We start from the raw sequence: 23,116 nt of genomic DNA, 5'->3' as shown, positions 1-23,116 counted from the left end.
CATGCTGAGGGGCAGCTAGTGTGGCAACACACTTCAAGAAATTCAGGACGGGGGATGGTAGGTCTCAAAGCTAACCCTGGGTGGCTTGCCTGAGCTTTTCCATTGTTGTTCATGTCTTCTTAAAGTGATGGTAGTTTGGAAACATCTTTGCAGGCTCCAAAGACCAACAAAGCAATAAGAGCGTTTAAAGGTTTGTCCTTAAGTCAAGTTCTTGCTTGAAGGTCTGTTCATGAGCACAGCAGAATGAACAGACACTCTCATGATTGAGACAGAAAAGGAATAAACACGACCAGACAAAAAGCTAATAAAGTACCTGCATGTTAAAGACTTCATCAGAGCTTTCTGATTGCCCTGTAATATTGCTTACTTCAGCAGAAGCTTGTGAGGACAGTGAGGAGGAAGAATACCGGTTGACAGCTGGGTAACTTAATGGGCTGTTTCAGGGAAAAAAATAAAAATGGTCATTAACTTGGTTTCCAAATTGCACTTTATCACATGCTGGCAAGGTATAAAACCAAAAGGGGGGGGGGGAGAGTAGACATCCCATTTTGTTGTCTCCCGTTTGCCTCAATATAATCAAATGTTTGAGTTTGTTTATTTCTCATGCTGTTGCTGTTTTACCAGTGGCAGATGTCTGCAGCTGCCTTGTGGGTTAATTATTTCATTAAGAAAAAGCCCATTTGACAAATTATGCCATAGAGAGTGAGAGAACCATTCCAGATCATCTTGTGGGGATGCCAAATCGTAAGGTAATTCAAAATATGACTTACCTGCGCCTAGGAATTACCCTGGTACCATCTGGGCTCATGGAAGCTGGTGCTGAGTTCCTACACACCCGAGGACTTCCATTAGGAAAATGAACAGGACTGGCTTGGAAACAAGCAGAGAACTCCTAAAGATGTGGTAAAGGAAATATTGTATTACAGTGATGATATGGGCAAACTAACTGCCACGGTATTTTAATGTACTAGATACATGTCCTAAATGCCATGAAATCTTTACATAGGAAACCATTAAGGTAAATTCCAGAATTACTAAGCCTTCCCTCACATTGTTATTTACATGCTACATAAACATGGCAAATAGCAGCAGACAATGCATTTTAAATATTTAAAGGCTCCCCCGTTGGTGCTGCAGTTTGGCAGAAAAACCAAAAGATGTCACTATTGGATGCTTCATTGTTTGTCTCTTCAAAAAGAAAAAGCAAAAGCAAAGGGCAGTAGTCAGATTACTCCACTATGAACACTGAGCATACATACCTGTATCCCTAAGCTTGACTTCATCACAAAGAACTGATCAACCAGCTTTTTGTGAAGGGGTCTCATATCTTGGGGTACAAACTTCTCATGCACAGCCAAACCAAATTCCAGAATCTGGGCCTTGATAATAACATAAGGAAAAACCCACATCAATGACCATCTCTCACAGTGTATGCTACGGACCAAGCACTGTATGCATGCATTATTGCTAATCTTCTGGATCCCATAAGAGAGGAACAATTGTTACTTTATGAGTGAGAAAATAAGATCAGAAAAGTCTTGCATGTAGTCAAAGACAAATGGGGATTTGAACTTGGGTCTGTCTGATTCCAAAAACTTGTTTTTTCATAATTTTTTTTTCTGTGTATTTTAGATCTTGAAATATAAATCTCCTAACAGTTAGTTTGACACTTTCCTGCCCTTCCCAGCATGGGATAAGAGCTGCTCCCTTGTTAAGAGGGTCAACCGGGTCTCCTCCAGGAATCTCTTCTTTGGATGGCAGTCTCTCTTTCCTGTTATCCTCTTCTCTTCCATTAGGTTCTTCTGTGACCACCCCCAAATCCCTCCCACATTTTCAAACCCCATCAGGAAGGAAAAAAAAACAAGCAGAAATTCTGCAACTGTTGATATTCTTATTCTTATTCTCCTCCTTCTTCTTTTTAAAATTTGAACCAAGGATGCTTAACCACTGAGCCACATCCCCAGCCCTTTTTGTTTTTTATTTTGAGACGGACTCTGCTTACAGCCTTGCTAAGTTGCTGAGGCTGGCTTTGAAACTTTGATCCTCCTACCTCAGCCTTCCAAACCACTGGGACTATAGGCATGAGCCACCAGCCCAGGGATTCTTGTTTTTAAGATATTATTCTTGTTTGCTAATTACAATGCAACAAAGGAACAGGTTGTTCTTAAAAAGTTTTCCTGCTGTGAGGACCCAAAAGGAAATGGACATAAACATGTTTATCTCCTTTATTCAGCTAGAAAAGGGAATAGTGTATGATTCCTTTGATTTGAGTACCAGCTATCTTGAAAATTTAAAAATTCTATAGTGATCAGTACCACCAACTCCTTAGCTTGGGAGGAAAACAAATGATACTATACCACAAGGTTTTGTATCTTTCCAGCTCCTGAAGATTTTAGGTTGGAAGTTCAAAGCCAAACAAAACTGACCCTAATGAATAAGAGAATCTAGCAGCTTCCCTAAGCAACATCGAATGACAACGCCTACTCTGGATGCCCACCCTATCCAACACATTTGTAAAAGGGGAAAAACACCTTGAAATAAATATGAAGGACACCTTTGAAAGAAAGAGCTAGAGTGCGATAAAGGTGCAATTGACCTCTGTCCTGAGGGGATGGGAAGGATGAAGGAGATTAGTCTAGTTAGAGGAGCTGCCAGTCTTCTCCATTTTAAATGCTAGCTATTGAGTCACCTCCCTTTTCGTCAGATTCTCAATATTGCAAGTTGGGTCGTTCAGGAAGTAGACTCTGGCTTGGATATTAGGATGTTCGCTGGGGAGAATCTGTTGGTGGATCAGAAGCAGAACTTGTCGAAAAAAGAAATTAGGCTGCATGGCAAGCTGACCAGCTACTGCCTAAGCCCTGTGGAGCTTTACTGTGTCCTCCCATGTTGCCCCAATTGGCCAGGCTTATATTTTCCCCTTAATCTTGGAGGTGCACCATTTGGAAGATAGTGATGTGGGCCAGGTGGCTCTCTGAAGCTGAGGTAATCCTCAAAGGACCTGACAGCTGGATGTGTCTGTCAAGGGTCATGCTCCAGGAAGGAGCACAGGGCAGTGCCTCTTCATGGCAACAGATAGCTTATCTGAGCTACCTAGGAAGGATGGCACATTCTCTAGCTCAGGCCCCTAATCAATGGTCCCACAAACAGGGAGTCACATGACAAGTCATTTGTACCTCTTATCTACACAAGAGATCTTGTTTCCTAGGCTACAGTCTTCCCCAAAGGTCCTGGTACATAATTAGGCATGAGGTGGTGTAAATAAATACTCCCTGGTTATTTTTCCTGGGAAGATTCTTGGCCCTGAGCTACTGCTTTAACTCTGGGGAGACAAATTTAGTCAGGCTGAATACAGCAGACACAGCCTGAAGCAAAGCATTCACATGAGATCATGCTCAGGTAAAAATGTAGATTAAAAAAAAAAAATCAACCAAGGTTAAAGCCATCCCATACTCCTAGGAATTAGATGACCTAACCTGTTTAATTCTAATAGCTACATCCCACCCGGGGTCACACTGAGAACTTGATTTATTCTCTTTTTCACTGCAGATCAATGACAAGTAATTCCTCTTTCTTTTCCAGAAACTGTACAAGTATCTTCATCCATGGCCAGTTTTGTGGACTGAGCTCAGTGAGCATAAAATATGGACTAAAATCAGATACAACTTCATCACTTTCTAATCTAAAAGAACACGCTTTATTTATCACTTTGGTGTTATCAAGTGGGGAGAGATGCTTTTCCCCATTTTATCATACATGCTCCACTTTTCCTGGGGATAAAATGCCTTTATTTCCCATTTCACTTAGATTTCTAATCATGTCTCTCCTACCTCTGAGGTATTCAAACCATTTTTAGGCCAAAAGCTATAATCCTGGAAGAGCTTAATCTTGGAAGTACACAGCAGGCAACAGATTAGTCACTCCAGTTCTTTTAATTGATGGTACCAAATAAGTAAATGTGAACAATGTTTTTTTGGAGTAGAAAATGATGAGTTCTAGCCGGGCGTGGTGGTGTATGCCTATAATCCCAGATGCTTGGGAGAATCTGGGGTTCAAAGCCAGCCACAGTAACTGTAAGGTGTTAAGCAACTCAGAGAGACCCTGTCTCTAAATAAAATACAAAAATAGGGTTGAGGATGTGGCTGTCACAGTTCATTCATTGTTAAATTTGTTTTAGTATTCAGTGGTTGAGTGCCCCTGAGTTCAATCCCTGGTACCAAAAAAAAAGGGGGGGGGGCGGGGAGAGTTCTATTTAATTTTGAACATTCTATATCATCTATAGGCATAGTCTGTAAAGCACAATATTTGTTATAAAGCAATTTCTATTGATTGTCCACTTCCTAATTATAACATTTGCATAATAATCTCATTCATTCATGCACTCATTCATTTACTTTCAGGTAGCCTGAACTTATTTATGCACAAATTTTTGAGTGAGAAGTCAGCCAATAAGCCTACAGAAAGTCTTTTGGGGAAAGAACATTCAAAGAGACTGAGACTACATGAAGTGCTTGCTATTATGGGGTGCCATAGTTCATTCATTGTTAAATTTGTTTGTGTATTCAAGTGGGAAGAAAGAGTAGGAATTAGTTAGTTGGGATGCAGTACAGGTGTGCCTGTTAACTCCTGATCACCACTTTAGTAGACCACTGATTCAGAGAACAGTGTAGGCGGGCCTCTGGTAAGTAAGCACGTACCAGGCAAGATGGAGAGAAGGTGATTGGCTTCTGCCTCACTTACCTGCTCAAGCATCAGCTCTCTTAATCGTGCAATTTTCTCCCCATCTTCAGGATGACTTAAAATATATTCTTTGACAAAGAATGCCTAGGAGGAGAAGGGACAGTCTACTTCAGGACAGTTACCAAGGAAGTAAAAGACACAGTTGTTGTTTTTAAAGACCTGGCATCTTAAGAGAAATGACATGATTATAAACCACTTGGGGACAGATGGAATGATTCCTAGTGTGGGTGGCTGGTCAGAAGGGAACATAAGGAAAAGATTGTTAAAGGAAGATCAGAGATTGTACAGTAAGTACCTTTGGTAAAATAAACAAAAAGCAAACCCATGTCAATAAGATATAGGGCATTCTAGCCTAAAATAAATTGTTGCATGATTCAGCATGACCAAGATGGTGGCCTCATCCTTCAGGTGACTACGTATTTCTGTTTAAAACTAAAAGGGCAGAGGAAAAGTCCATTTAAAGGATTGTCTAAACAAGATCAGACTTTTCTACACCCAGGAACCTCTTTGCTCATACAAATTATTTTAGACAAACATTCATTAAGCAATCCTAAAATCTTTACTATTTTTATTCATATAAACACATCCTCAAAACATTACATGTTGGGGAAATGGAGTAAGTGGACATCACAAATGGCTATACATTTATGCTATTTCACAAAGGACTATATATGTGTCAATTGTAGCCATTTGTCTGTATGGTGATATGAATACATATTTTGAAAAGATTCATGACACCCTAAGAAATCAAAACTGAAAACTTTCTCTCAAACAACAATCCCTAATTCTCACCTCTTGGTACCTTGAAACCCCACCGTTAACTGCAGCATCTATGACTCCATTCAGGCACATGGTCAGGGGGTTAATATTTTGCATCTGTCTTGTTTGACATTGACTAATCAGTGTCTTCAGCTGCTGGTTCTTATTTTCCAAAACTTCAATTGCATTTTCCAGAGGACTCATTTCAACCTGATAAGCAAATGAGCATAAATATATATAATATTGACTTTTGAAACACTCAAGAAGTAAGGAGGAGAAAGAAAAAGGAAAGAAAAAGAAGAGAAAGAAGAAGGAGGAAGAAAAAAGTAGATTATCTATGTTCTGAATTACCAATACTTCTACCAGGAGCCATGCAGTAAAATAGAAAAGGACGTGAAAGTCAAGTTAACTGTTCATCAGTAAGGTCTGAAAAGGGCAGGTAATTATATTCATCGATTAGAATGTGGTTTGGATAATCATCATTCATTCATTCTAATTAGTACTGTAACAATGAATTCACTCCTTAAAATCCAAGCATCCCATGGTTCTCTTTTCTTCTGAAGGACTAAATATTGAGAGACCCCAAATATTACTATTACCTTTCTAGATGCTTATTTGATACAAAGCCCCATGGGAGACAATAAAGATCATTTGTAGATCCTCTGGTGTCAAAGGAGCTTTCAGCTCAGCTGGTGTTTTAGTCAGCTGAAACATTGCTGTGACCAAAAGACCCAACAAGAACAACTCAGAGGAGCAAGTTTGTTTTAGCTCACGGTTTCAAAGGTTCAGTCCATGATCAGCAGACTCCATAGCTCTGGGCCCAAGGTGAGGCAGAACATCAGGGTAGAAGGGTGTGGCAGAGGAAAGCAGCTCAGGACATGAGAGCCAGGAGAAGAGTGAGCTCTTCTCAAGAGGGACAAAATATACACCCAAATGCATACCCCGAATGACCTGCTTCTTCCAGCCACACCCTGCCTGCCTATAGTTGCTGCCCAGTTAATCCCTAGCAGTGGACTGATGCACAGATTAGGTTGAGGCTGTCATAACCTAATCATTTCACCTCTGAGCATTCTTGCATTCCCTCACACAGCTTTCGGGGGATACCTCATATCTAAATCACAATAGCTGAGAAGAGGGGACACAAGCCCAGACAGACTGGACTTCGTATGCACAGCACAAGACGGCATACAGTTGGGAGTTAAGAAAATGAGATGATCATCTACACTCAGCATTCATTTGTTGAGAGAGCCAAGTCGAATCAAATGACAAAGTGCTCTTCAAATGAACTATAGATTTAAAGGCATTAGTGTTTTCACAAAATCTTATAAGCTATCGGGATGTATGATTTAAAAAATAAAGATCTATAACTTCATATGAAACCTTTAATGCCACATTTCTGAATTTATAGTTTTTCAGATTTTCTCTTTTCTTTTCAGCAGTGCAAGAGATCAAACTCAGGGTCTTGCACATTAGGCAAGTGCTCTACCATTAAGTTATAGCCCCAGCTCCTTGAACTTTCAGATTTTAGAAAGGTAATATAGGGCATATAATTCAATAATCCCCATCAGGTTCTGGGCAGTTTCCTTTAATCAACTGAATAAATATTTCTGCAGTGAAGCTTATAAGCATTCACACAAAATGATAGTAAGTTAATAAATGGCCTTACATTGAAGAGCTTAGATACATAAGCAAATGACTTTTAAGTCAAACCGATGTAAACATCTTTGGTTCTCAGATTTGGGCATTGCAGACAAGGAATCTCAATTCATTTTGGCATATATTTACTGCAGACCTACTTCAACATATCTGTGTTCCTGATGGCCTTATATAATAGGAATTAAACCAGCAAGTCAGTAACTTTAATAGATGGTGGAACATTCCAGGCAGCAGGAACAAGAGAACAACACAAAGGCTCTTAAGAGTGGGCTGTGATCAGGGAACAAGTAGCCGAGTTTGATTTGTTCTGACAGAACATAAGATTACATATTCTAATAAAGTAGGCAGCTGATGTTTGAAAGGCTGTGTTTAGTAAGCTCTTTTTATCATTACCAGCATGCTGTGTGTTTGTGTATGTGTGTGTTTCAAGAGCTAGGACCACAGGTAAGACCTCACTGGATTTAATGCTCTGGGTTTGATGGATCTAACAGGGCTTTCTGAATCATTATCGCAGCATGGATGACCAAGAGCCCTTCTGTGGGTTGGTCCATGCCATTCAGTAGGAAACATAATAATAAGACTTTCTGACCACTGGGTTTGGCTCCTCTTTTCCATGGAGGGCACCGGGCCGTACCAGCTTTGGGGGATCCTTGATTCACACCAAACAAGAATACAACTGCAATGATGCAATCTGCTAAATTGAGTCCAATTAGTTTAGGGAGCTGTATTAATTTTTTTGTCACTGCAAAATGAAACTCCCATTAAATTCTTAGCTTAATTGAACATAATAAGCTGAGTTTTAATGCTGAGCAATTTGGGGTAGGACTAGCCATTCTGGAAAGACAATTTGGGCAGGGGCTGCTGTTATTCATTGACAGTGGCCCTGTTATCTAAATAAAGTATGGGTTAAATTATACTTTCACAGTTGGCACACTTTCTTTCAGATAGAGGACCAGATCCAGCCGTAACGGATACGCTAAGAGCAGGAGGGATGCTGGGAGAGTCAGGGCTGTGGCTGACTTCAGATGCTGTTAGCCTGAAGAGCAGTGAGATGGCAGTATGCTGGGTCTCATCCTCACTGTGGCTGCCTCCAGCTACTATCTCCTTGTTATTAACTTCTGGGGAGTGGAACCAAAGGTGTGTTTGACAATCAGCTTAGTGCTGTGTCTACCAGGTTCTATAATGGCATCTACTGATCTCTATCTGGTACTCCATGCAGGACAGCTGAGTTACTAATATCACACCATCCCCTCTACTGGAGACTGCCATAGTATAGACTTATGTGTGTCATACATGGTGCTGGGACTTTATATTAGCTTCATTTTGCCTATAAGGAAACCAAGGCTAGGAGAGATGAACACCACTGGCTTTGGAATCAGAAAAATCTGAGTTTGAGACTGTCCTGTTTTCAACATTTTGTTATGTAACTTCTGGGAAAAGCTTTTAGTCTCTTGTTAAAAATTGTGAAACCTGGGAAAAGAATACATTACTCTGATATAAGAATGCACAGCTTGAATATGATGATCCAGTAAGACATGGTAGGAAGCCTTCTTGACACTGGTCTGCCACACACTACACACTGAAGGTTACTTAGCTATCTAGAGCAATTAGGAGGGCTGAATTTCACTTCTTCTCACTCAAGGGCCCAAGTAGTTTTTTATAGGCTGCAGTCACAGCTGTTTTCAAGGAATTTGTCTGGCTGGATGGACTAGGACAAAGTTAATGTTCACCATCACAGCCTTAGTAACAGCAGTCAGGATCATAAATATTCACTAACTTACTATCAGTGAATCCAGGGACTTGGAGTCAAAAACAGAAGCAATTAATATCCAGCATGATTCCAGGTGAGCTACTGTGATGAGAAAGTACTTGAGAATAAGCTCGGGTGCTTACCACTTCACGCTTCTCCACTTCAAACCAGCGGGAGATGCCAGGTAAACTCTGCACCAAGTATAATGATGTTCTCTCCACCCAGAGGCTCTACAAAACAGAAAACAAATGAAGTCCCCCGTTGCCCTTCTTTCTAGGCACTGAGCTATGACTAACGTGATCAGGTTTTGCTTATTTGTCACCTTTTCTTTAGTCTTCGCTTGAGCACTCAAGAAACTTATCACAGTAAGATGCTGCTGAAGCTTATGCTAATAAATCCATTGTATGGTGCCTGAAACTTTTTTCTATGTAGAATAAATGAGCTCGTTCTTCAGAAAGCAAGCTTTAAAATATAAAAATAGGCCATCATGTTATATTCTTTGCTATTTCTCTAACGTGTGAATTCAAACTCTTTGTCCCTCAAGGTTTAGTCGTTTTCACCCGAAAGAAGGAACTGAAGGAGCTAGTCAACGCAAGACTACAATAACTGGTATCCTAAAGAAAAAAAAGAGCTTTAGGGATCACACAGCTTGATCTTTCCATTTTAAAAGTGAAGACACTTTAAACCTTAAGAGACAATGGACCTACTGAAAAGCAGCACACTATTCACCTGTAGAGCCGCACTGACCCCACCCCTAGAACCTGTCGCCACCTCTGCCTCCTCCTCCTCCGCTGGGTCCACCCAAAACATTGTAATTTAGACTGACCTTTGAGTTGGCCCAGCGCTCCCTCTGACCAGGACTAGCACCCTCAGGACACAGCTGCCTTTGGCACAAGCTGCTGTTGTGACGATTTTCTCTTTCATCAACCCATTTTCTACCTATGCCTCAATTTTCTTATTTAAACCAAGAGGATATGAAATGCCTGAAATTGTGCCATTTATTCAACAACAACAACAACAAAAAGGAAGGATTTGTTTATGCCCGTTGCGAATTATCGAAAGGAACACGGCAGCGTCACTGTGACAAGATTTCATAGCATTTGGGTGGTGACAGGGAGGTGAGCAGATAAATAAGATCTTGGAGGGAAGAGAAGAAACATGCAAGTTACAGTGAGGGATGCAGGTGTTCGTGCCATGCTGAGGAGGGGGATGGCAGCCCTCAGAGGAGGTGACGCGTGAGCTGAATTTTGAAGAGTGAGTAGGAGTTTGCCAGGAGGAGAGTGGGGGTAGCTGCACAGGCAGGAGGAAGCAGCCCGCACAGACGCCGAGTGGCTTGTGAAAGGGCACCGTGACAGAGAAGGAGAGAAGCTGGGTGTTGCTGGAACTGAGGGAGAGGGTGGGTGAGTGGGTTGTGGTAGATACAGGCTTGGGGGTGCCGTTTGGAGCCAATTCTGAGGGCTGAAAGCACAAAAATGAGGAGCCAGATTTACTGTCCCCCGCCCCAGAGGTGTTGCTGTATCGATGATAAATATATAAAGGGAAGGCCATGAGGAAACGTGGTGCAGTGGAGATAGTGATGGAGAGGGTGTTAGAAGATGTGGGTTCTAGTGCTGTGCCCAAAGGTAATTAGCATGGGACTAGGAGCAAGTCAGCTGTTTGGCTCCAGTGCATCTCTGACTTGTTATCACTGGAAGCAACTGCAAAGAGAACTACATCATAAACTAATTAGATCTTCAGTGGATTTTAGAGGCAAAAAGAGAAACAGAAGTATCTAGAAAGGACTAGAAAATGATCATGGATCTTCTCAGTAATATCACAGTGATGTTTTCCAGTGGTCTCCCTGCTTGCTACATAACCCACCAAACCTTCCTGCACAAAGAACTGTCCTTTATTCAGCTCTAATGGAACTCTGCAAAATAATCACAGTTTTCTTTTCTGATTTCTTAAAGGTGAATAATCCCTGGAGTGACTGTTGGGAGGACTGGGAACCAACATTTAGGTAGGGCTGACTGGTGAGACAACATTTAGGTAGGGCTGACTGGTGAGACAACATTAGGTAGACAGGTAAGTAGGTTTGTATGTACGTATGTATATATGTACTTAGTGGTACTGGGGATTGATCCCACTGCCTTGCATACACTAGGGCAAGTGCTCTAAGTTACATCTCCAGCCATTTTTATTTTACTTTGAGACAAGGTCTTGCTATCAGGCTGTCCTTGAACTTGTGATTCTCCTGCCTTAGCCTCTTAAGTTGCTGGGATTACAAGTATACACCTCTGTGTCTGGCTAACATTAGGTAATTCTGACTGAAAAGTATTAGGAGAATGCTTCCTAGCTCAAACAGAGAATATCTGTAATGAAAGATGCTAAGCCAATGAACTCCAATAATAAATTCACCTTGAAATTTTAGTGCAAAAACTGACTAACTGGGGATTTATCTGGTCTCACTGTGTCTCTGTTTTCAAAGAAAGGGAAGATTTTAATTTATGTGCCAAACAATCTGGACCCTTCTCCCCATGGGGTTGCAGAACTCTTACCCTTTTTGGCTGGGAGCAAGCTGAACTAGGAAGGCATATTGGAGCTACTGAGCAGACAACACAACACATGCCTTTACTTTGGGTTCTCTCAGAAATCCTAATTACACACCGTTCTAATGAGGAAAAACAACAAAGATGGCACAGAATTCACCCACTGTACTAGCAGTTTATCCGCCTGTTCTCTGTCTCAGGATCGCCTGTTTTCTGTCTCAACATCCCCCTTTCCTGAAATATTCTTTACTAATTTCATTCTTGTATCTGAGGATATCCTGAGGTTCCCTCAATGGGTTCAATGTGAATAGGCAAGAGGACTGAGTTCAACCATGAGTTCTCAAAGACAGGTCTAAGGACCACTGGCATTAGAACTGTAAGAAGAAAGTTGATTTCAGAACCTCTTCCCACAGCCAAGACAGAATTCCTGGGCTTGGGGGTCAAAATTCTTCTTGTAGGAAACAATCCCCATTAATCTGATACGTGGAAGGGTTGAAGAACCACTCTACTAAGGGATTTCTAGAGCCCCTTTTGGCTCTGTCACTATTCTGAGCATTTACCAGAAGAATCTTGCCCCAAGGAACTCATAGTCTGGAATAGAGTATGAGGAGAAAAATGTAATAAGAACAGCATGGTACCTTGAATTCATTCTCCTTATCTTTCGTGCCTTTGTGAAATGGTCTATCATAGCGGAATTTCCAGATATGATTCACTTTATAGAAACTTTTGATGTTGTCCGGAACACCCTCTCTCTGCAGGACCTCCTGGCTCTCTGGAATAGGGGTTACAGCGTATATCTGCAAATCTAGGATTAAAGAGTCAAGGAGAGAACCTGAACTTGGCAAACTTAAAAGAAGTCTGGCTCGAGCTGAGCTGTGTGGAGAGAAGAGGATTGTTAACAATCTGGTGTTTCCATTTAGGTTGAATTTATTTATAAAATTGCCAAAAAGATGTTAGAAACACACTTGAAGTCATATCTCAAACTATAGGCCTTGAACTAGTTCTAGGTAGGTGACTCTGACAAAGGGTCAGGTTTAAATTCCCGTGGCCTATGAATTGGTTGGTCTTACCAAGCTTATTACTGATTTGTATGTGTGTGTGTGTGTGTGTGTGTGTGTGTGTGTGTGTAGGGGGGATAGTTTGGATATTAGTTACTCAGATCACTCCTAATCCTTGTATGTGAGACACTATTTTGTGTGTGTGAATATGTGTGGAGATCAAATCTACTTGTACATAATAGGCAAATGCTCTAAAACTGAGCTATAGCCTCAGCTTTCGTTTTTAAAAAATTACATTTTCACGCCTGGGGCTACAGCTCAGTGGCAGAGTGCTTGCCTAACATGTGTGAGGCATTGAGTTCAATCCTTAGCACCACATAAAAATAAATAAATAAATAGATAGACAAATGAAATAATTATATTAAAAAAGAACTGTAAACCTTAAAAAGAAAATTGAATTTTGAGTCAGGGTCTTACCAAGCTTCCCAGGCTGGCTCACTTGAGAGCCTCCTGCTTCAGCCTCCCAAGTAGATGGGATTATAGGTGTATGCCACCAGGCCTGGTGAAGCACTTTTATCTTAGTTTGTACATGGCCCTTTAGAACTTATTGTTTGTTTATAGTATTAAGTAAACCCTTATGTTGCCATGACCAAATACAGAAACCAGAACACTGACAATGACTTACATTTACATGTGTGATGCTGTGACCATAATTATATTTTTCTATTCTCCTAAACCAGGTATTTAGATGTTTAGGTATAACTGACATTTTAAAAAACTCCATTAAAGGGTTCCCATATTTACTTGTATGTTTACTAACTCTTCTAATTCTAATAAAGCAAATTTTTTTTCATGTACTTTCTTCCTTCTCTTGCATTTTGGCTTCTGCTTTGAGATGGTATCCATAATTGTCACTTGGAGTTTTATATGTTCTTTAAGACCATCAGTTTCAGGCAAAGGCAGAGGAATTCAGGAAGAAGTATGGTGATGAACTGCCTTTGCCTATGACATCTGTGTGATTTAAGCTGACTTGCTTGTGTTTAGATGATGGATGTGTGAATTTCATGGTAACTACTAAAGGTGTCCCAGATGTCATAGCTAAGTCTCCTGAAGATGCTGAAGAGATCTCTTTTTCTCCCCTCCTTCATTCCAGAATAAGGAGTGAATGATTTGCATCTGCACCCCTGAACATACTGCTATCATCCTGAGCTGAAGTAGCTTCTACAAGATAAGTCAGAGGAAAATTATTCTAAGGGCAATCACTAAAAAGAGCTTTAAAAGCAAAGTTGAGATACAGAGGAGTTTTAATTAAAAGGGAAAAAGTTCTTCAATAGAATCTGTAAGGGATTTCTTTTCATCTGACACTATGATAATAAATAGAACAATTCCTGTTCAGAAGGATCTGGGCTAAAATTAAGAAGATGAGGAAGAGTAAGAACATGGCTATTGAGAAGGGCCCAGGGGCTAAACGCCCAGTGTGCAAATGCTGTGCTGCTAGCAGTCAGTGTGACCTGACTGGAGTGAGCCTTCCAGGTGTGGATACACTGAGCTTCTGCCTGGAAGATGGTCTCATCAGGCTGGTTGGCGTGCTGCATGGCGATGGCATGGGGGAACTCGTTCAGCATTCTCTGTTGGAAAGCTTCCAGCCTCTCGTAGTCATGCCCTCGACATACAAACTCCTTATTCTAGGGGGAATAAACCAAAAACAAAATTAGGACTATATAGGTGATGGCATTTATTACAGAGATAATATTAAAAATGCAGGGCAAAGATCATGCATTTCACTCTCTATTGCTCTTATGGGGACCCAATAGAATACCTCACTCTTCCCAGTTCACTTGTAGGAAGTGCAACGATGTGTCTGATTCTCAGAGTACCAAACAACAAAATGAAGCAATGGTGTTCCATCTAAAGGCTAATGTACACATGTGTTAAAGATGATTCTTATAAACCGGATGTCAAACTTATGCACATAAATTCACAATTTGGAGGAAAAAAAAAAGCAAATACAACAACTAAAAATGCATTCTTTTTAAAAGGCTTCTGAGGTCAGCCTTAACACTTCCACTGAACACAGCCTTCCGGAGGAAGGAAGATTGAGCCCATCTGTATTCCAGCTTTCAAAAGGGCTGGCAAAGAAACTTCCCTGTCATAACCAGCTCAGCTCAGATGCCTGTAGCCAGGAATCGTCTTAACTGCCTGAAACTAGGATTTTGGAGTTTCAGGATCCTGCTAAATATTAAACATATTTTTGACAGATTTTTAAAAAATATATAATATGTCTTTTGTGGGTCAGAACTCTGTCTCATTTGGGTGGGAATATTGAAGGTTATTCTTGAGGTCAGCCAGAGAGGTAGAAAGATAGGCAAGTTTTTGAAAGGTATCTTAATGGGCTGGTTAGATACGAGGGAACCCTTTCTGACAGTTTCATGATCATGAAACTAAAATGTTGAGTATAGTTATTGACCAGGCACACCACACTTATTTACTCTGTACAAGCTTGAGAGATAGTCACCCACCCCTACTCCATTCTATAATCTGGGAACAAACTCATAGGCTTTAAGCACTTTGTCCATGTGCATAGTACTTAGACTCAGGTCTGAGTCCGAGGGCTGAGCTCTGCAAACTCCAAACATGGTCTGATATGCTCAGGAAAACCTCCCAGGAGCTACCAGTGAGAGCCCAGATCCTAAAGAAGAAGAGAGCAGTTTGAGCCTGGGAGCTAAGGTCCCAGGTTTTTAGTGCTTTTCAGCTCCCTGAAGTTCCTATTATTATATAAAATGTCCAAAGAAGACTTCTAGGTCACAGTGAGAGAGTCAGAAACTTGCTGTAGAGAGCTGTGGCACAGGTTCTGAGAACCTACCTCAGTTTCCTACAAATCTCTAAATTAATGGTGATCCTTTGAAAAAACACAAGGCAAACTATCTAGAAATTAGGACCCTAAATGATCCTAAATTTCTAGATACAAATTATACCTTTTGATGCAAATGAAAGTTGTACCTTCTAATGCTGTATTTTAATAATTTTACTAAAAGATAATACATTTTCTTGATAAAGTAGGAGATAACACAACCCCTTCCTAAAGGATTGCCAAAATAACATCTGAATACTTCCAAACTTAAATAGTTTAAAACAATGCTTATATATAATAATACTTTATAAAATCAGAGAAGTTACTCTAAGTGAATAAGCTTTCAGTAGTGCTAGGAAGCTATTTTGAAAGAAAAACTTTGGCTCTGATATTTGAAATGAAATAAAAAGAAATTAAGCATTTTCCTTCAACAATATTCTGTTTTTAAAAGTCATAGCTTTATTAAGATAAAATTCACATACTACTATATCAGAATATTTTCCATCATCCCCAAAAGAAACCCCATGCCCAATCTCACACATGTCCTTTTAGTTACTTACTTTCCTCCAGCCCTGGAAACCCCAAACTACTTTCTGTTTTTAGGGATTTATCTATTATGGAATTACACAATGTGGCCTTTTGTGACTGGCTTCTTTCATTTCACAGACTATTTTCAAACTTCTCCCTCATCATGGCATGGAATTGTACTTCATTCCTTTTTTTTTTTTTTTTTGGTGGTGGTGCTGGGGATTGAACCCAGGGCTCTGTGCATGCGAGGTACTACCAACTGAGCTATGTCCCCAGCCCCCACAATTCATTGCTCTTTGTTGCTGGTTTACTTTACCATTTATTAACTAAGAGAAATTTGAGCTGGTTCTACTTTTTTGCTATTATGAATAATACTGCCATAAACACCCAGGTACAGATCTTTGTGTGAAAGCATGTTTTCAGTTTTCCTTAGTAAATACCTACAAGCAGATCTGCTGGTTCATGTTGGTCAAGAACTAACTTTGCATGAGAAGAAAACCTACTTAGATCATAAAATTGTATAAAGGTATTTATTGAATTTTAAAAAATTATCTTGAAATTGATTAAATAATAAAAAAATTAAAGCTGATGTTTATTTTTAAATAGAAAAAAAAGATTAGAATCTGAACTCTCTCTCTCTCTCTCTCATACACACACACACACACACACACACACACACACACACACACACACACACACACAGTGAGGCCCTGCAGTGCCCTTTAGAAACCAATAGAGGGTAACCCTTCTCTTTCATTTTGAAGGAAATCCCAATTATGTCCAGAAAAGCTGTTTTCAGAAGACTGATGATATAGAGATTGATTTATTGTAACTGACTTTTACGCAAGATTTACTGCATCAGCCAGTGAAGTTTTCCAATTTCCTAAACTCTTTTTATAATTATGGCTTCTCAACTACTTTTAAAAGGTCTACACTTTTACGATAATTGCACAAAATATATAGATGTATGGGTACCTCACTGTGCACTTGCTAGCAAAACTCAGAGTTTGATCAGGGCTTCATTATGACTTTAGGGGGCCTTAGGTACTTTGCCTTCACAGGCTTCTTGCTTCATAAAAAATATTCAAAATTATATTATGACTGGTTTAGTAAAGAGACACTAACATTATCTAATGCATAATATATAATACATAGTATATTACAACATTTTCTTCAACTTAAATGTCCATTTTCCCCCTTCTGATATTTAAAAGATATTAAAAGTTGTATGGATAGCAGGGTGTAGTGGCACATGCCTCTACTCTGAGCTACTCAGGCTAAGACAGAAGGACCACAAATTCAAGGCTAGCATAGGCAATTTAGTGACACCTTGTCTCAAAATCAAGGGCTGGAGATATATTTCAGTGTCAAAGTGACTCTGGGTTCAACCCCCAGTAGCACACACACACACCTCCAGAACCTTGTGGAGAGTATGTTTCCAGAATCTACCTTTAACAGTTGATGTAAAACTGATGTACACAGCCTGTAGCACCCAACCCCGTGTGGTATTCCATTTCCCCACCTCCACCTGTTTTTCTCTAATGCCAACTGTAAGAAAATTACAAACTGGGAGTCTGTGAAAATCAACCTGTGAATATCACAGGAGGGAAACTAAATTACCAAAGACTCCTTGTAAGATAAACTTAGAGATAGATTGTTGATTCTTGGGAAATTATTCAAAACAAGGCATTCTAGCTTAAATATGGTGTCTGCAAACTAAAAAATAAAAAAAAACCTCATGATGTCATTATCAGTCATAAAAAGTCATTAATATTTTAGTTTTCCTGATTGAAGTTATTTGTATGAGTAGTTTATACTTATATAAACAGTTTATTACTTACTCTCAAGAAAAATGGAAATTTTTTCCCATAAAATCCGACTCTGAAGAATTCTGGTTCCAGACGCTGCTGGTCCATAATTTTGTCATATAGAGAGGCTTCCATCATCTAGGAAGATATCAGAGAGGTTATAAGTATTATAACCAATCTTTCAGTCCTACCAATTAATAGAAGAGGATATTTCTTCTGTGTAAAGGAAAACTTCATTTTAATTCAGTTGAAGAAAAGAAGATTGACTCCTTTTTTTATGCTTTAAGGCAAGGATCAGCAAACAATCTAGAAGCATCCAGAGAGCAAATATTTTAGGCTTTGCAGGCCATGTAGTCTCTGTCACAACTAATCAACCCTGCTAGGCCCACAGGCTATAGTTTGGTGACCCTTGTTTAAAGGGAACAGGTATATTATTACATGTTATCAACAGAGCAAATTATCTCTATGCATGTAATCTATTGAGGGAATATTTTCTTCAAAATTAAGTTACATAAAAAATTAGAAGCAAAACCCTTCTGGAGCATTCTCATGCCAGATATACTCACCTGTGGATTTGTCTCCATCTTGTACCTGGTAATGCATTTGGAAGGTGCAAACTTGCACAGGTTGGGACAGGGGTAAACCAACCAACCAAACCAAAGGAGACCCATAGTACAAAGTGCCGTCTGGACTAAAAGCTCTTAAGTACGTGTCTTTGAAAATGTGCAAACTATGGAGCATATAAAGCTTATAGTTTCCCTTTTAAGGTATGATTATCATCTCCAGGGTTTCTGGAGAAAGACTAATACTGCACTTGAAGACTTCCCCCCACCTTCAGTAACAACACCCCAAAGAGCAGTTGGTATGAAGTGTAATGCTTTGGGTTTATAAAAATCTTAATGTCTATGGCACCCAAGGGCTCTCACGGGTAAACATTGTAACCTCGCTTCTGTTACAGGGACAGGATGCCAAGAGAAGAACAGAAACGTTTTTATATAAAACTGCAGTGCCTGCCAGAGTCAGCACGATGAACTGATGTTAAAATAAGAATTTTTTCATGCTAGGAGAAATATCAATGAACTGCTGATATGAAATACTATGCCAAGAGTATGGATCTAGTTCCTGCCAGGTGAAAAAGTAACTTATGGTATAAGGAATTTTGAAAGCTATTAAAGATATATGTTATCACCACTTAAATGGTTACCTAAGATTAAAAGGTGATATCATGGTCTTTTTTTTAATATATAAAAGCTGATGATCCTATTTTAGAAATCTAAAAAAAAACTTTAGCATTCATTAAATATTATAAAGTGACACAAAATGTTCATGATGCCCAAGAATAAGGACTTGGAGGACAAGAAGTACTTGTATGAACCTAAAACCAAAGGTGATACAAAACAACTGGCTCAGGAACAAAGACATTAAAGTCTTTTGGGGGTACTAAAACCTGATTTAAGTTCAGTGAAATTGTATTTTCTGAAACTAAAGAGAGGAGACACACAATGTGGCCCTAAATTTATTTTAAAATGGGCTAGCTAGTCATTTCTACTATTTTGCTTTGCAGATTATGAAACTAAGAATGGTATATAGTTAGAGATATGTGTACAACTGGAAAGTTCTTCAAACAGTATGGAGATTTTCCACAATAAACTTAAAATATTAATCCTAGATTAAATTGTGTATTTCCGATGCATTTTAGAAACAGATGGAGGAGTCACTTTTGGTATATTAACAAAAGCATTACACAGATCAATTTGCTATTTCTCTGCATTACACAGATGAGTACGCTTCAGAGAAAACACTTATAAAAGGTTCCTGCAAGGTATATCAAGATGATCACAAAGCTGATTTCATAGAACTACAGTGGAAAGTTAATCAAAAAGGGTGCATCTTGATTAGGACGCACCCAGGTAGCTTACCCTCATCTTGCTCAGATTTCTGTAATCATAGTAACTCTCATACTGTTCTGCGATCTTCCGGCACAAGATGATGCCATTCTCCCAGCACTGTGGATAAATGAATGATGTAAATGTAACCCAAACGTATTATATAACTTTGCATCCAAAGGTCAGGATATGACTGTGTTCATATCATGAAGTCTTACTCCTTAATCTTTATAATACACCTTGAATAGTATCTCTGAAATTTTAAATATGAAAACACTATGTAATTAACATGCAGATTACTTAAAAGCTTTAGAAAGTTGGAAATGATACCACACCACTAGAGTCATTAACATATGGTGCAGGAACAATATTTTCTGGTGTTGTTCAGAATCATCATCTTGAAATGACTGCAGTTCCACAATGGCCAAGTAGATGGATACGCACAGGCCCTCAGTGCTGAGGAGGGAAGGATTACAGACCCTAAGGTCCAGTTATCTGGGCTGGTACCTCGATTCCTTGCTGGGCTAACTTGCATTTGCAAATTGTATGGGTCCAACCCAGCTGGGTATTCTCAATAGAAATGCAAAAAGTCATTGTTTTATAGGCATCAACATACTTTCTGCAAAGAGCCAGGCAGTCAATATTTTTGGCTTTGAGGACCATATAGTCTTTGCCACAACCATTTATCCGTTATAGCATGAAAACCTCCATAGACATGAATGAATATGGCTGTGTTCTAATAAGAATTAGAACACAAAAGTAAATTTCACTTATTTTTCACATGCTATGAAATATTCATCTTTCAATTTCTTTCAAGCACTTAAAAATGTGAAAGCTATTTGTAACTTGTAGGCTGTATAGAAAAAGGAGGTAAGCCATTTGACCTGAGGGTCACAGTTTGCAAACTCTGATCTGGCACAAACTCCTGGAAATGGTCCAATATAGGAAGCCAAGAAATTTTATAACAGCTTATCATATAGGTAAAAAATTTATAACAGGAGGGTACAAAGCCATTTCTTTTGCTACTAACATAATGCTATGACAGCATAGTCATATAAATAATAGAGGAGGATATGAAAGAAGCAATTTCCTTGCATCTCATTTTTAGGCATACCCAAATTTGTTCTGTACGAGAATGACAGCCACTAGTTGTGTTTTAATTTTTTCGGTTTAATTTTTGCAATTCAGAAGAGATATTTAAATCCAAGATATACCACTGAAACATCCAATGGTTCTGATCAAATAAACAGTGGTGGTCAGATTCACAATTGTTTGAAAAAGAGAACTGTGAGTCCTTAAAGAAGGAGAGGAAGTGATGTGGGGCAAAGTACTTAATTGTAGTAAGTGTTTTCAAAGCCCCAGGCATCTCTAAATATGAGGGATGCCATAAACTTCTTTAGCAAATCTAGTTTTCTATATTTTAAACAAAAAAGTGGAATAGGGCAGAATATATGCCAATATGGACAGCACATGAAGGTTGATAATGGTTTTTCAGAAAATAAAATAGCTAAGTGTTACGGTCTGAATGTTTGTGTTTCCTCCTAATTCACATGTTGAAATCTTACCTTCCAAGGTGATGATATTAGGAGGAGGGTCCTTTGGGAGGTGAATATGTCACCAAGGTGGAACTCTCATGAATGGCATCAGTGCCCTTAAAAGGGGGCACCAGAGAGCTGGCTTGAATTTCTTCTGTTCATTAGCCATCCAGTCTATGAACTATGACTGGGTATCGAAACCTCAAGATGAGTTTATCAAAGTGTAATGCAAAGTTTGTACACATGGGAAACTTCTGGAGTCCTCCTTAAAAAAAAACACAGATTCTGCAGCCCCATGCTACTTAATCAGAAAGTCTAGGGCAGCGCCTGGGGGTCTGCATTTTAACAAGTTCTAATGCACATTAAAGTGTGAGGATTCCTGATCAAGGAGGTAAGCATCCGTACACTAGAAATAAAAGGAAAAGGGATGCCAATAGTCACCTCAGGCGAGACCATGGGTCAGGCAGGGCTACTTACTTTGCCTCTGTCAAAGTTCTGAATGATGGTAAGGTGCAGGTGCTCCTTGCGCTGCCATTCTGTTTGCATGGGGTAGGTCAGGAATTCTCTGAGGGGCCGATCTGACCACTCCAGCAGCTCATCATACAACAGTAGAGTGTAGGCAGCCTCTGCAAGTCAAGTGGGGAGGCAGGAACTTAGCTGTGACCCCAAATCATCCCCCTCCAAATGGGGTCAGGAAAAAATGTTCTTTAAATTTTGTGAGATAGTAGAAAAGTGTCCAGAATATATGCAACAGCAGTTTAATGAATGGTGAGTTCCCTTGGATAACGGAATTATCAGGACCTGTTCAGTGGCTAGTGTTCTCCATTTCTCTTATTGTCCCCCTGCCCACAACCATATGCTAGGGTCATAATACACACGCTCAAAGATTTCTTGTCATAGTTGGTTCCAAGACATAGCAGGGTGGGGGACATACTTTTGTTTGCTAGGACAGTTCATGGGGATCATTGAGACCTTTGAAAGGGTGTGCTTAAGAAACAACAAAAACCAACAAAAAGAAAGGCATCTGGAATTTTCTGGTTAACAAAGAGTTGAAAAACAGAAACTGCTTTCAGGGGAGGAGACATTCAGGATGTAGCCAGAATCTAGAAGGGCAAAGAAGCCAGTGAGAAGCTTAGTGAAGTAAAAAGACAAAACAAAACAAAACAAAAAAACAAACCTAACAACAGAGAAGGAAGAATTGGAAAAAGTGGAAAAGTTAAATGAGGCGTGTGTGTGTGTGTGTGTGTGTGTGTGTGTGTGTGTGTGTGTGTGTGTGTAAGAGAGAGTGCGTGAGCAAGCATAATGTCTTGGTCTGTGTGATAAGACCCCAATAGTTGGCCCCACAAATTTCAGTAAAAGGCTACTGAAATCATTACATGCTTGGTATGATTGAATTTCAAGTAGGGAAAACAATAACAACAACAATAACAAAAAGGGTGTTTTTTCTATACACACATAAACAGAGTCTCAGCATGGTTAATGGATAGGTCATGTGTTTTATAGAATACTTGCCATATTGCGGATCTCTTCTTTTCCTGAACCACATATAGGGTCAAAAAGATCAAGAATAGGAACCAGAATTCACTATCATTAATGAAATATTATAATAGTTTTTCCTTTAATATTATAATAGGCAACTTATTTTTTAAATTGAATAAAATGGACAAACACTATGTTACTAATCCATTTAAACACTACTCCATCTGTCTCTCAAAAGTGTTAATATTAGCTTCTAACACAATATCAACACATGACAAACCATTTCTTAATTTATTTGTCTTAAGGCAACTATACATAAAGTTCTGAAGTAACATTTTAAGTTCTGGAGTCCTCCTTAAAAATTTTTAAAGAGGCCATCTCCATGTTAAAAAAAAAAAACAGTGTAATTTGAAAGGCCTGCAGCCCTATCATTTACTCTTGTCTCTTCAGTACAGAAATCCCAGGAGATACAAGCTCTGGCCTTTTTTTTTTTTCCTCTTCAATTACCCTTAGGTGAGCTCAAACAATCTCCTGGCTTCATTTTATTATTATTATTATTATTATTATTATTATTATTATTTGCAACAATGTTTAGAACTCT

At 39.3% G+C, this 23,116-nt stretch overlaps 1 protein-coding gene across 4 annotated transcripts in view; it reads right to left on the bottom strand.

The window, feature by feature from the left end:
• The window catches only part of Dock4 (dedicator of cytokinesis 4), a 437,803-nt gene that overhangs the window by 14,585 nt on the left and 400,102 nt on the right, over positions 1–23,116 (bottom strand). For 3 of the 4 annotated variants that reach the window (XM_078040061.1, XM_078040058.1, XM_078040059.1), the window contains 11 exons: positions 21,514–21,662; positions 19,535–19,621; positions 17,649–17,753; positions 13,972–14,113; positions 12,069–12,235; positions 9,046–9,132; positions 5,530–5,706; positions 4,738–4,821; positions 1,260–1,379; positions 771–892; positions 314–434 (listed from right to left, as the gene is read on the bottom strand). In XM_078040061.1, the coding sequence (XP_077896187.1) occupies positions 314–434; positions 771–892; positions 1,260–1,379; positions 4,738–4,821; positions 5,530–5,706; positions 9,046–9,132; positions 12,069–12,235; positions 13,972–14,113; positions 17,649–17,753; positions 19,535–19,621; positions 21,514–21,662 (1,361 nt within the window). The remainder of the gene's footprint in view (positions 1–313; positions 435–770; positions 893–1,259; positions 1,380–4,737; positions 4,822–5,529; positions 5,707–9,045; positions 9,133–12,068; positions 12,236–13,971; positions 14,114–17,648; positions 17,754–19,534; positions 19,622–21,513; positions 21,663–23,116) is intronic. The other variant, XM_078040060.1, reaches the window with a different exon arrangement.

The sequence above is a fragment of the Ictidomys tridecemlineatus genome, chromosome 2 (genome assembly GCF_052094955.1).
Source record: "Ictidomys tridecemlineatus isolate mIctTri1 chromosome 2, mIctTri1.hap1, whole genome shotgun sequence".
In the NCBI taxonomy this organism is placed as follows: Eukaryota; Metazoa; Chordata; class Mammalia; order Rodentia; family Sciuridae; genus Ictidomys; species Ictidomys tridecemlineatus.
Note: the sequence above shows the minus strand (reverse complement) of the source record. Positions and strands in the feature narration are given on the sequence as shown.